Source organism: Triticum urartu, chromosome 2A (assembly GCF_056163025.1).
Source record: "Triticum urartu cultivar PI428250 chromosome 2A, HENAU_Tu73, whole genome shotgun sequence".
In the NCBI taxonomy this organism is placed as follows: domain Eukaryota; kingdom Viridiplantae; phylum Streptophyta; class Magnoliopsida; order Poales; family Poaceae; genus Triticum; species Triticum urartu.
The window spans coordinates 694,308,712-694,321,140 of NC_141874.1; the positions used below are offsets into that span (position 1 = coordinate 694,308,712).

Below are 12,429 nucleotides of genomic sequence, written 5' to 3' on the forward strand. Positions count from 1 at the left end.
CCCATGCTAACATATATGATCATAGTGCACCGCAATAGCAGACACAAACCCTAATCCAGCTCGATCCAGTCACGCAGAAGACCTCTATTCGCACCTTGGATGGGCAAAACCAACAAACACCAACACCAAGGCCAAGCGACCTAAGCACCCTCTCAATCATGAAGCAGAAACCACATGACCGATCGGTCGATCGGAACACGACCAATTACACTGTGCTCGTCCACGTACCAAGGTCAGCAAGCCATCAATGGGTTCTCTCCTCCGGCCTCTCTGTCACTCGCGATCAATCTTTAGGTTTAGGTATAGGTGTGACGCCAACCTGGAGACTCGCTCGACCGGCGTTTCTTTCGGCAAGGATCGACGCATGCATGTATCGACCGTACGTTACATACATACATACACGCACGTACGTACGTGCCGAATCGAAACGTGCATGTGCGCGGGGTGGGAATAGTATGGACTTAATTTCGTAGGCGCGCCGCATGCACGGATGGTTGGCTTGTTTCTTTGACTGCATGCGTGCGTGCATGCATTCATGGAGGCCCGATCGGTCGACGGCTCATGGGCCTTCTTCTTGTTCCTGTGCCCTGCATGCGCGCGCACATGCAATGCATGCATCGGCATTTGCATTGCCTGTACGTAGCTATGCCTCCTAGTCCGAACCCGTATGCGTGCTTCGTCGATTTTATTGCTTGCACTGCTTGGAGTGGTGTCACGGAGCCGCACGAGATCTTCTGGCTTGTGGCATGCATGCCACGACGAAGCAGACGCACGTAGCATGCACAAGGTGGAACGCGGTAAAAAAAACCTGTAATAAAACGCTGGACGTCACGATCGCCGGGGTAATATAAGCCAACAGGAAGCTCTAGGACTGCGCCGCGAACTGATCGGCGCCTGCAGAGGCCGGGGATGGGTGGCAGGGCTGGATGGATCCATGCACGCGTGACATGAGATGGGCTTAGCGCTAGCTGGAGACGCGCTTGCATCTCTCTCTGTCTCGCCGCATTGAATGGTCCCTGGGCGTCACCGCGTGAGGTGGACGCCCACACAGGAGAGGAGAGGAGAGGAGGAGAGGCTGGGGCTGGGGCTAGCCGGGCCGGATGGTCCGGCGAGCATTTACGAGGTTCATGCCTCCCTCGCATCCATGGGTCGACCGGTCGCCCGACGCGACCACGCGATCGAGGCTCCACCACCGGCAGCCGGCCGCGCCGGGGAGGAGCGTCAGGGACCCACCCGGCAACGTGATCCCGGTGTTCGATCGCCGTTTCAATTCTGATGGATGGAGACCTCTCATTCGTGTCGATCATGGCGATATAGTACACAAGACAATGTCAAATCCTGATGGTCGTCACATCTCCATCAGTGTAGAAACGTATTGACGACCGGGTCGAACCGTTTACTACTAGCTCCCTCTTGGTATGAATGGAATGGACTTGTATACGTACGTTGACTCTGATCTCTTCAACTTGTTAACCTGTCCTAATTATCACCAGGAATAGGGAGGCTGCCTGACCTTGTTGGTGTGGGTATGGTCCTGACGACTCGCTCAAAGTTGGCGGCCTCAATTCTTCCTTGCATAGTTGCATGGGCGGGCCGGCATTGACTCGACTCGCTTTGATGAAACGAACAAACCGTTTCCGGGACGACTCGCATCTCCCATGCCATGCCCAGGCATGATGGACTTGTGCCTTTCTCAGTTGATGAATGGATTCGCTCGGCTGGAAGAGGTCAAGTGATATCACTCTCACATGATCAGTGGCTCAGTGGCAACACGAACGAATGATCAACAGAGGTCGATTCACCTGGCTTGATCAATTACGTACCTGTGTCAATCCCTACACCGGAAGCTCAAACGTATCGTAAATGCATGTTGAAAGCACTACAGTGCAGCTAGTACATGAGATTAATGCAACGGCTCAACCCGTACGTACGTAACCCCCATCCCATGGCGCACGGCAAGCAGGGGCATCGGGTATCGGTCCCAGACCCGGTCACGCCCCGTGCCGCCTGCATGGACGCGCAACTCATCCTCAGCAAACCATCCATGGAAAAACACAGAACAAGGAGCAGAAACGAACGAAGAAGAAAGGGACGAACCACGCATCACACCATCGAAAGCCTGCGCTCTCTTCCACGCCGCTGGGCGTCTGGACTCTGGACCCGTCGCCGTCTTCGGCCATTGGAATTGGAATTCGCCTCGGCCGGCGACGAAAGTACACCTTTCATGACCACCACCTCAGCCCCGCACGACTCTGCGAGATCCACCGGCAGGCGGCAGCACCTTCTTCTCATCTCATCAAGCCACCACGTAGTACAACTTTGGGGCTGCTGCGCCATCCCAGGCGCACACGTACTCGCCACTGTCACCTTGCATCGATCCCCGGGAACGCGTGGACGGACGGATGGGCCCGGCGCAATGATCAAGCACCTGGCCTCCCTGCTGGCTGCTGGAGGCTGGAGGCTGGAGCAACGGGACAGGCGCACATTTACAATCATGGGCCCGCCCACAGCCACCCAGCTACGCGCGGCCAATGCCAGGTCTTTGCTTCATCAGTCTGCGTCTTCCTCTAATCTTCTTCCCTCCCTCCCTCTCTCTGCACAGCGAGAGCAAAAGGCGTTGATTAGTATCTAGTGCCATTTATTAGGGGTCAACTGCCACCCCCTCAACCAAGATCCTCCTACGAGCATGGGTTAGTTGGTTTCCTTCCTACAATAGCGTTGTGTTGTGCCCAGCTCAACGATTTCAAAACAGGTCGAGGGGAGAAACAAGAAATACAAGACCTACACCAAATTATTATGCCGGACCGCGCCATACCAGCTACCGGGGCACGGTAACCCGATTTCGACAGGGGAGTTTGGATCTGGCTGCCTCTTTTCACCGTTGGTTAACGCCCGGTTTCGTCGGGTCTCAGTTCAAACCCAAATTTCCCGCTCAATTTTCATACCAATGGTCATCTACTCTATACCAGGATGGCGTGTATCAACCGCCCGTATATTTTTACCAGTGGCAGTAACAAACTCACTACTAGCTGAAGAATGTAGTAGTAATTGTGCGGCACAACACAGTAAAATATGCAAGAGGCGAAGGAGCCCTATAGACAGATAAACAAACTACTTCTACTGTTACCTGTGTTACCGAGGAGCAATGGACTTGTCAGGATGTGCGTTGAGGAGGAGTTATTGCTGGCCATCCGCTACGATTTCTTCTATTAAAATCCCCCTCTTCATTTCCCCTTGTTCGATTAAGTGCAGCAGGCCCCTAGCATTTAAGCTGTGGTTCACAAATTGTTCCTACAAACACGTCCTGTCAAGAAAACGTTCTTCTCATGCCATGCCATGACATTACAGCTGACTTCAGCAGCACGGTCGATGGGACTGTCCAACTGCATAACAACTTGTCGATGCATTTACCGCGCGTAAATACTTCCACATTCTAAAGAGAAAACCCAGAATTGATTGATCCGAGGGGGCTACTGGAGGCGCACCTGATCGACGAGCGTAATTGCGAGTTATTGGCTATACCGGTACAGAATGCTCCAGCACGTACTACACAGCCCTCCCTCTGCAGATGGAAGAATAGTTTAACATCGGTCAGAACTCAGAAGTAACTGTCCAAAAGATTTTTTTTTCCTTTTCTTTTTTCTTAAACTTGGAGATTTGGGTTGATAAGATCAACTAAGCGAGTGGTTTGCAGGAGGAACACCAGCTGTAACCCGCTCACGGCACATTATGCGCGGCCGAAAAAGTCGCGCCTATATCTGCGCAGGCGAAAAACGACAGCGGAGATAGTTTATGCACATTAAGTTCGTATTTTGAGCTAAATTAAAATGATTATGCGCTTTTCATGCAAATTCTTGCCTAATCCGCTTCTTCAACTTTTTGCTCGCCTGTCGAAATTTTTCTTTCCTACATATATATGGTTGATGATAAAACTCGTAAAGGGGGAAATGGGTTAACACAGATATACCATATGCATTTACCGCACGTAAGAATTGCCACAGTCCGCGGAGAAACAAGAATTGATTGGTCCAGGGGCTACTGAAGGCGCATCTGATCGGTGGAATGCTCCAGCTCGTACAACTCCCTCTGCAGAGGAAAAGAATAGTTACATTTGTCAGAACTCAGAAGTAGCTCTCCACAAGTTATTTCTTTCTTTTTGTTTGGAATTTGATGATTTGGGTTGATAAGATCAACTAAGCGAGGGGTTTGCTGGAACACCAGCTGTAGCCCGCTCATGCGGCACATTATGCGCGGTCGACAAAATCACGCTTATATTTCTGCAGAAGAAAAACGACAGCATAAATAGTTTAATGGATATTAATTATTAAGCTCATGAAGGATAGCATTCCACGTATACTTTTTTTTTTCAATACAAGCATGTGCAGATCGAGTATGTATTCTAGGGGGCTTTCAGATGGTTTAATTAATTGTACACACTTCAATGCGTATGGTCTATTATGTGACACATAGTTAACTAAGTGTTCAATACTTACGACCTACTCCCTCCCTTTCGGTTTAAAGGGCCTATCTCAAAAAAATTGTGGCATGTAATACATTCTACTATGTGACATGTACTAGTTCATTGTCATAGCATCCACAGGTATAAGTGCTACCTACTCCTACTTGCAGGAAGGTGTATGTCTACTGACTTGAACATTCAATAGTATACAGTTGTACACGGAAATAATATTCGCAGACTAGGAAGCACAAGATCATTTAAACCTCTAGGTCAGAAATTTTATTAAGATGTCCCCTGATGGTCATTGATTACCATATGTTAACAAGCAAACTGCCTATGGGTATTAATGAACATCTATTGATAGTCTACTCCAAGAGTAAGGAACTATGTACCGGATTAAGCAACCTAGATGTACGGTATCTTTCTCCTTCAATGGACTGGCATTCAGTACCGTTTCTTTATTTGTCGAATTTTCCCTTTAATTGCATGCAAATCTATACAGCTTGCCGTGCACGTATAGCAAACAGCAATGGAAATTTCCAGGTCAGGATTTGCGAGTGTGTCGTATTCGTACGCTGTGGTAGGCTAGGCATATCAATCTGTTGGAAAGAGAAACCTCCAATCAACCCTAACATTACACCACAGCGATGGTGATATCTATCCTTCACGGGCAACCAACTTGTTCGGACGGATAAATTTCTCCCTTTCAAGAATTGAAACGATGATGGAGGATAGGAATAAATCTAGAAAGTGAAACTGGTCTATTCTACACCCCACTGGGACACCCATGGCATCTCCCTCTCCATATAGATAATCCATGGACGTCGTGCATGACAAGTAGCTCCTAATTATCATGACAAATCAATTTTCCCTTTGCTGATAATGGGCTAGAACAGAAGATGTGGTTGCCTTCTCTGCCTAGCATTACTATCATTGGGGCCACAATCCTGAATTGTCAATCCTAATAACTGCTCAACAGTTCTCTCTTACTTTATATACGGCCTGTCACCTCCTAACCAACGTGTCAGTGTCACAATCAATGCAACATTATACACAACCTGGTAGTAGACCTCACAGAAACTACCACCAAATAAAGTTAACATTTGTACGTTTGCTGAATGAACTTTGGCTAAGAGTGTGTGTCATTTAAGAGCACCCTTCTGATGGTGTCATCTCACCATGGCTAATCAGTTTTGATTAGATATACATGTGCAAGATATCGTCTCCTATTCCATACAAAATTATACTAGTATTATCAATAATGCCAAATTGATATTGACATGTGGCACACACCTGATCATGTATTATTATTGTGCTGGTTGAAGTAGAAGTGCAGATACCCTTTTTTTTGGTGATATAAGCTTCCTGTCCTAAAGCAGGATGGCATTTACATCAGAGGTGATTGCAGTTATTATAGTATGCCCTAGAGAGACAATGTACTGGCAGCAATACATTATGGCTATGCCTCCATGTCTCCCTCCTAGACTTTTGGGGGATCAAGCACTTCACTACGCCATTTAACATTAGTATGTGTATTAATAAGGTCCTGTGTGTGTGCATGTCATGTGCTCCTTTAAGGAATGGAATAGGATTTCAAGTCTGTGATTAAATGTTTGATGTGGTCAAAGACACCAGCCTTTAAAGAGAATCCTAACAAAAGGCACCCATGATGAACAATTTAACTTGGCAATATTTATAAGGGCTGGGCCCATGCCTGTTGTCTTAACCACTAACAGCAAAGAAGTTCCACTTTTAGGTAATCCTTTAAGGCTAAATCAGCATGACACTTGAATGTCAAGCAAACATTTGTTTTAATGCCATAAATATACTCTAGGTATCACTGTCATATTCCTTCTACTCCAGCTTTGAATTAAGTAACCCCATAACTCAAAACACTGTTCAGCTCTAAAATAGACATAGGCTCAATTAATTGGGAGGTTTATCTGCCTTTTCATTCCTATTCATGTTTTACTAGTAGTTTTCCATGTTCCCTGATCACACACATGAAAGCGGAAATAAGTAATCTGCACTAGGAATCGGAAACTTTAGGTTGAAAGGAAGAAAGGCAACCCTGTTCATGTGCTAACCTGATACTGAAGCTTTTCTCTCTTTGGATCTTCAGGCCTCCTTTTTCAGTACAGATCGGCTCTATTTCTCGTTCCATCACAAATCACACACAATTAAGATATATGCTCTGCAGAAAATACAAATCGTTACAGAAAATAAAATCTACCTCCTAATATACGACAGAAAAAATATAAATGAATAACTATGAGTACATGGAGTATATATTTTAATAATAGAAAAGAGAAGACCTCACTCTTACAACATCAAATACTCCACCTACTCATCTACCAAAGCACGATTAAGGCACTATATAATGAATGGTGAGTGATTTTAACACGCATCTTAACTCTTGTTTAGAGCAATCAAATCTAAGTCAGAACATCATAACAGGATCCTTTCAGCTCAACTGTATTGGGCCAGATGGCCTGGATCATAATGAACTCTCTAGACACAGAAATGTCATTTTCATTTACAAGAAAGATCAAGCTATCAAGGATCTGAGCTAGGCCTGAGCATTTGCACTATAAAGATCAATCTTCAATCCTGATCCGTTGTAAACAGACTCCACGCTAGAATCCTGTAGGTGGGGGACTAGAGAGGAAGTAACAAACAACCAAACAAAATACAGCAAAAGAAACAGTGGGCATTTATGTAGTATTGGTGGCTCCGTGCTGGCCTGGGAAGTGGCTTAACACCTTGTCTTGAATAGTGGGCCAGCTACTTGCAGAATGGGGTCAGAGAGCACCTCTCCAATGGTCCCTGGGGGCTTATCAGTACACCATTCAGTGCTCCCTTGTTACAGCCTGCGCCAATGTAGTACCAGAGTACATAGGCCAGCCTAGTATACAGAATGCATACTGCACCAAATATATTCAAACTCGCAACCAGCATGGTGACGTTGCTCAAGATTCAGAAGGAGATCGCATAAGCATATCAACAGTATATAATGCCACTGAGATTTATTTTATCAATATATAAACTTGCAACCAGCATGGTGACATTACTCAAGATTCAGATGGAGGCCATATAAGCATATCAGCAATATATAATGCCGCTAAGATTTAATTTAGCAATTTTTGTCAACCTAGTTTCTGCTTTCTTTTTCTCTCTACAAAGACAGATCACTGCAAGATAAATACTTATGTCAAACAATGTAAAAGAATCCAATCCCCTCCTATGCAGCAGGCAATAGAATGAAGCCTTAAACAGATCAAAGAAATTTAATGTTAATCTATGGTACAACGGTACATTTATAAATTCGGCAAACCCATCTGTTTCCTTGAGAATCTTCTCCAGCAGACATGAACCAATGGGAGCAGCAAATGACAAAGTACATGTCCCACTCATGAAACAACACTATTTTGGCATCTCTGCATGCAAAATATGCATGCCAAATAGCCAATCAGACATTATTCAGAAGTTTCAGATTACCACATTCTACGTAGATATGTTGATCCTAGTGATGCACTTGCAGGTTCCATTCAAGTGAGCAATTTACAAAATGGTTCCAGTCACACCAGAAATATCTATACAACTATTTGGTAGCTCGTCTTTTCTGAATACCCACAAAGAAGTTTTTAGACCATCTACATAGCAAATTAACAGTCTGCAATATACTAAACTTATCTATACACAGTACAATGCATGACAAATTCAGCATGAGTAACATTTTTTCCACGGAAGGAGTACAAGTAGCATTGTTTTCATTCTAATTGTGATTCGCTAGTCGATTATCATGGCGATAAAAAATCATCCTATTAGACCTCTTCAACTTCGTACCAATCGGGCGCTTCCACTAGTTGCCAAATTTCTTTTAAGGTAAACAGGACCTGCTCGATTCAGTAGGCTGGCAGAGGATTCCTAATTCTAACATCATGTTAAAAAAATTGCAGAGTAGATCACTCAAAGATTATAACAATAGCAGACAAAGATGCGCCCTAACATCATAAACGAGTTCAGGGTATACATAACTAAAAAAGTTTCAGGATAGAAGTCTACCATACTGGACACATGAGATACTGGAACAATGCAGTTTGAATGTATGGAAAATTCCTAATTCCTACAACCCATTACCTTGTACAAAGATCTCCAAATTAGATCACCTTTCCAGCAAATCAAAGCTTCAGGCCAATGCGCTGCATCTCATGACTAAAACTGCTAGACAATGAATTAGGACAGAAGATTCTACCATCAGGTGGCAATGGCATGAATAGGTGAACACATCGAAGGCAAAACCATGACCATAAACCTCCAAAATGCAGTGTGTGAGCAAAGCGGGCACCAGCATATATATTGATGTGGCCAATATGTTGAAATTTTTTAGAAGTGTAATTGCACCATCAGAAGTTGCTTCAACACACAATTTGTATGACTGCAGAAGAAATTAGAAAGATACAGCTACATTCCCAAGCCCTCATCAACGCAGAAGATGAACCAAAGTTCTCCTCCAAGGGAACCTCTGCAGAAGCCGCAGCTACATCGAAAACCACTCAAAGATTAGAGCAATAGCTAGAAATTATTCAGAAGTTTCAGATTGCCACATTCTACGGAGAGATGTTGATCCTAGTGATGCACTTGAAGGTTCCATTTAAGTGAGCAATTTACAAAATGGTTCCAGTCACACCAGAAATAACTATAGAACTATTTGGTGGTTCGCCTTTTCTGAATACCCACAAAGAAGTTTTTAGACCATCTACATAGCAAATTAACAATCTGCAATATACTAAACTTATCTATACACAATACAATGCACGGCAAATTCAGTATGAGTAACAATTTTTTCACGGAAGGAGTGCAAGTAGCATCATTTTCATTCTAATTGTGATTCACTAGTGGATTATCATGGCGATAAAAAATCATCCTATTAGACCTCTTCAACTTCATACCAATTGGGCGCTTCCACTAGTTGCCAAATTTCTTGAAGGTAAACAGGACCTGCTTGATTCAGTAGGCTGGCAGAGGATTCCTAATTCTAACATCATGTTAAAAAAATGCAGAGTAGACCACTCAAAGATTATAACAATAGCAGACAAAGATGCGCCCTAACATCATAAACGAGTTCGGTGTATACATAACTAACAGAAATTCAGGATAGAAGTCTACCATACTGGACACATGAGATACTGGAACAATGCAGTTTGACTGTATGGAGAATTCCTAATTCCAACAACCCATTACCTTGTAAAAAGATCTCCAAATTTCATCACCTTTCCAGCCAATCAAAGCTTCAGGCCAATGCCCCGTATCTCATGACTAAAACTGCTAGACAATGAGTTAGGAACATAAGATTCTACCATCAGGTGGCAATGGAATGAATAGGTGAACACATCGAAGGCAAAACCATGACCATAAATCTCCAAAATGCAGTGTGTGAGCAAAGGGGGCACCAGCATTATATTTTGATATGGCGAATATGTTGAAATTTTTTAGAGTGTAATTGCACCATCAGAAGTTGCTTCAACACACAATTTGTATGACTGGAGAAGAAATTAGAAAGATACAGCTACATTCCCAAGCCCTCATCAACGCAGAAGATGAACCAAAGTTCTCCTTCGAGGGAATCTCTGCAGAAGCCGCAGCGACATCGAAAACCACTCAAAGATTATAGCAATAGCTAGACAAAGACCACTCAAACATCGTGTTAAAAATGGACAGCAAGACCAGTAGACCACTCAAATATCATAGCACTAGCTAGACAAAGATATGCCCTAACATCATAAGCCAGGGTAAACATCACTACCAAAATTCAGGACAGAAGTCAATACTGGATACACGAGATACTGGAACGATAAAATTTGGTTGTATACAGAAAATTCCTAATTCCTAAACCAGTAGTCCATTACCTTGTAAAAAGATCTCCAAATCTGGGCAGCTTTCCGCCAATCGAAGCTTCAGGACAATACACTGCATCTCATCACTAAAACTGCTAGACACTGAATAAGAACAGAAGATTGCACTACCAGGTGGCAATGGCATATTGGCATGACTGAGTGTAAATCAAAGTCAAAAGAACGACCACAAATCTCCAAAATGCAGTATGTGAGCAAAGCAGGCACCAGCATATATATTGACATGGCAAATAGTATGTTCTTATTTTCCAGAAGAAAGTGTCACAAAATTGCACCATCAGAAGTTGCTCCAACGCAAAACTTGTATGGCTGGAGAAGAATTAGAAAGATACAGCTACATATTTTGAGCTCCCATCAATCAACGCACAAGATCAACCAGAGTTTTCCTCCGGGGGAACCGCTGCGGAAGACGGAGGTTCATGGAATCCTCGATCTCAATGGGCAGATGCGTGGCGACGATGACGATCCCACCCTTCTTGCGGTGCTCCGCTATGATGTACTCGAGCAGCTTGACGCCCTCGGAGTCGAGCGCGACGGAGGGCTCGTCGAGGAGCCAGATCGGGCGGTCGATGGCGAGCAGCCTGGCGAGCTGGAGGCGCTTCCTCTGCCCCATGGAGAGCATCCTGGCCTTGTCGTTCATGAGCCTGCCGAGGCCCATGAGCTCGATGGCTGGGGCGGACCTGCCGTGCTTGCCCTCGAGGAGCTCGAACCACTGGACGTTCTCCAGCACGGTGAGCTTCTCCTTGACGGCGTCCTTGAGCGACATCCAGTTGAGCTGCAGCTTGTACTGCTGGAAGACGCCCGGGGAGGTGACGTCGTGGCCGTTCCAGAGGATCTCCCCGGCCGAGGGGCGCGAGAAGCCGGCCAGCATCCGCAGGAAGGTGGTCTTGCCGGAGCCGTTGGCGCCCGTGAGGACGAGCGCCGTGCCGTCGTGGACGCTGACGTTGATGTCCCGCAGCACCGTCTGCGCGTTCCGCATGCAGGAGACGGCGTTGAGCATGAGGCGCGGCGGCGGCGGCCTCAGGGCCGGCATCTCTGCTGGATGGCGGCTCGCGAGCGGCGCGGGGGATCAGGTCGGGCGCGCGGGCGCGGTGCGGGTGGGACCGGTGGAGGCGCGAAAGCGAGCGCAGCGGCGGGCGTGGGTGGCCGCCGCGGCAGCGTGCGTGGGAGTGCGGCGGCGGCGGCGGCGGTGCGCGGAGAGGTGGAAGCGGGGGGAGACGCGAGGGTTGGTTGGGCCGTGCCGTGAGGACAACGTGACGGTCGATACGGCCTGGCCTACGCTGGCTGTGCGGGAAGGGAAACGTGGAGGCCCGTGGGTGGCCTTTGCGGGAATGGGCCTAAATGGTCCTACGGCCTCGTGAAATGGAACAGCATTTATCTGAAAGCCTGAAAAATAGCATTTCTGAATTCTCTGCGTAGGAAAAGAGCATTTAATTTTAATTTTAATTTTTCGCGTGGAGGAAAATAGCATTTCTAATGCACATACACTTCGAAATCAGGTAGCTCCACAGTTCAACGAGAACCCATAAGCTCAAGGTTAAGATAGAGCCATAAGACGACGCGATAATGCCACCCATAAGCTCAAGTTGGAAAATCAGGTAACTCTACAGTTCAATAATGCATAACGGCTTCAGGAATCAGGATGTGATAATGGAGCACGCCGTTTCGAAAGAAAAAAAATAATGAAGAACGCCGCCGCTAGCTCATCGACGAGGGTAAATCACGCTTGCTCAACTTTGGATATCTCGCAACTGTTCTGTGCTGGACGAGATCACGAGACCATCGTGACCATGCATGCACTGCGACTGCTTGCATGTACGCTGCTGTGTCCATTTGCATGCATGCATGGGCCAGAGACGCCCCAAGGAGAATCTCCACCAACGGCCTGATCCGTCGCGTTGGCTCCGTGCATGTGGCTCAAAAACTAATCCATCCATTGCAAAGCAAAGGCATGGAGTGTAGGTCCATTACCCGGCCGTTGGAGGGAAATCGATCGGACAGCGGTACACCTCGCGCCCTGCTGGCTGATCTCCTGTAGTAGTACATGTGTGAGTG

General features: G+C 46.1%; 1 protein-coding gene across 1 annotated transcript; it reads right to left on the reverse strand.

Moving 5' to 3' along the window:
* Positions 1-10,565: 10,565 nt before the first annotated feature.
* Positions 10,566-11,633, reverse strand: ABCI1 (non-intrinsic ABC protein 10). Its single transcript, XM_048703314.2, has one exon. The coding sequence runs from the start codon at positions 11,405-11,407 to the stop codon at positions 10,733-10,735; it is 675 nt and encodes a 224-aa protein (XP_048559271.1). The 5' UTR covers positions 11,408-11,633; the 3' UTR covers positions 10,566-10,732.
* Positions 11,634-12,429: the final 796 nt, after the last annotated feature.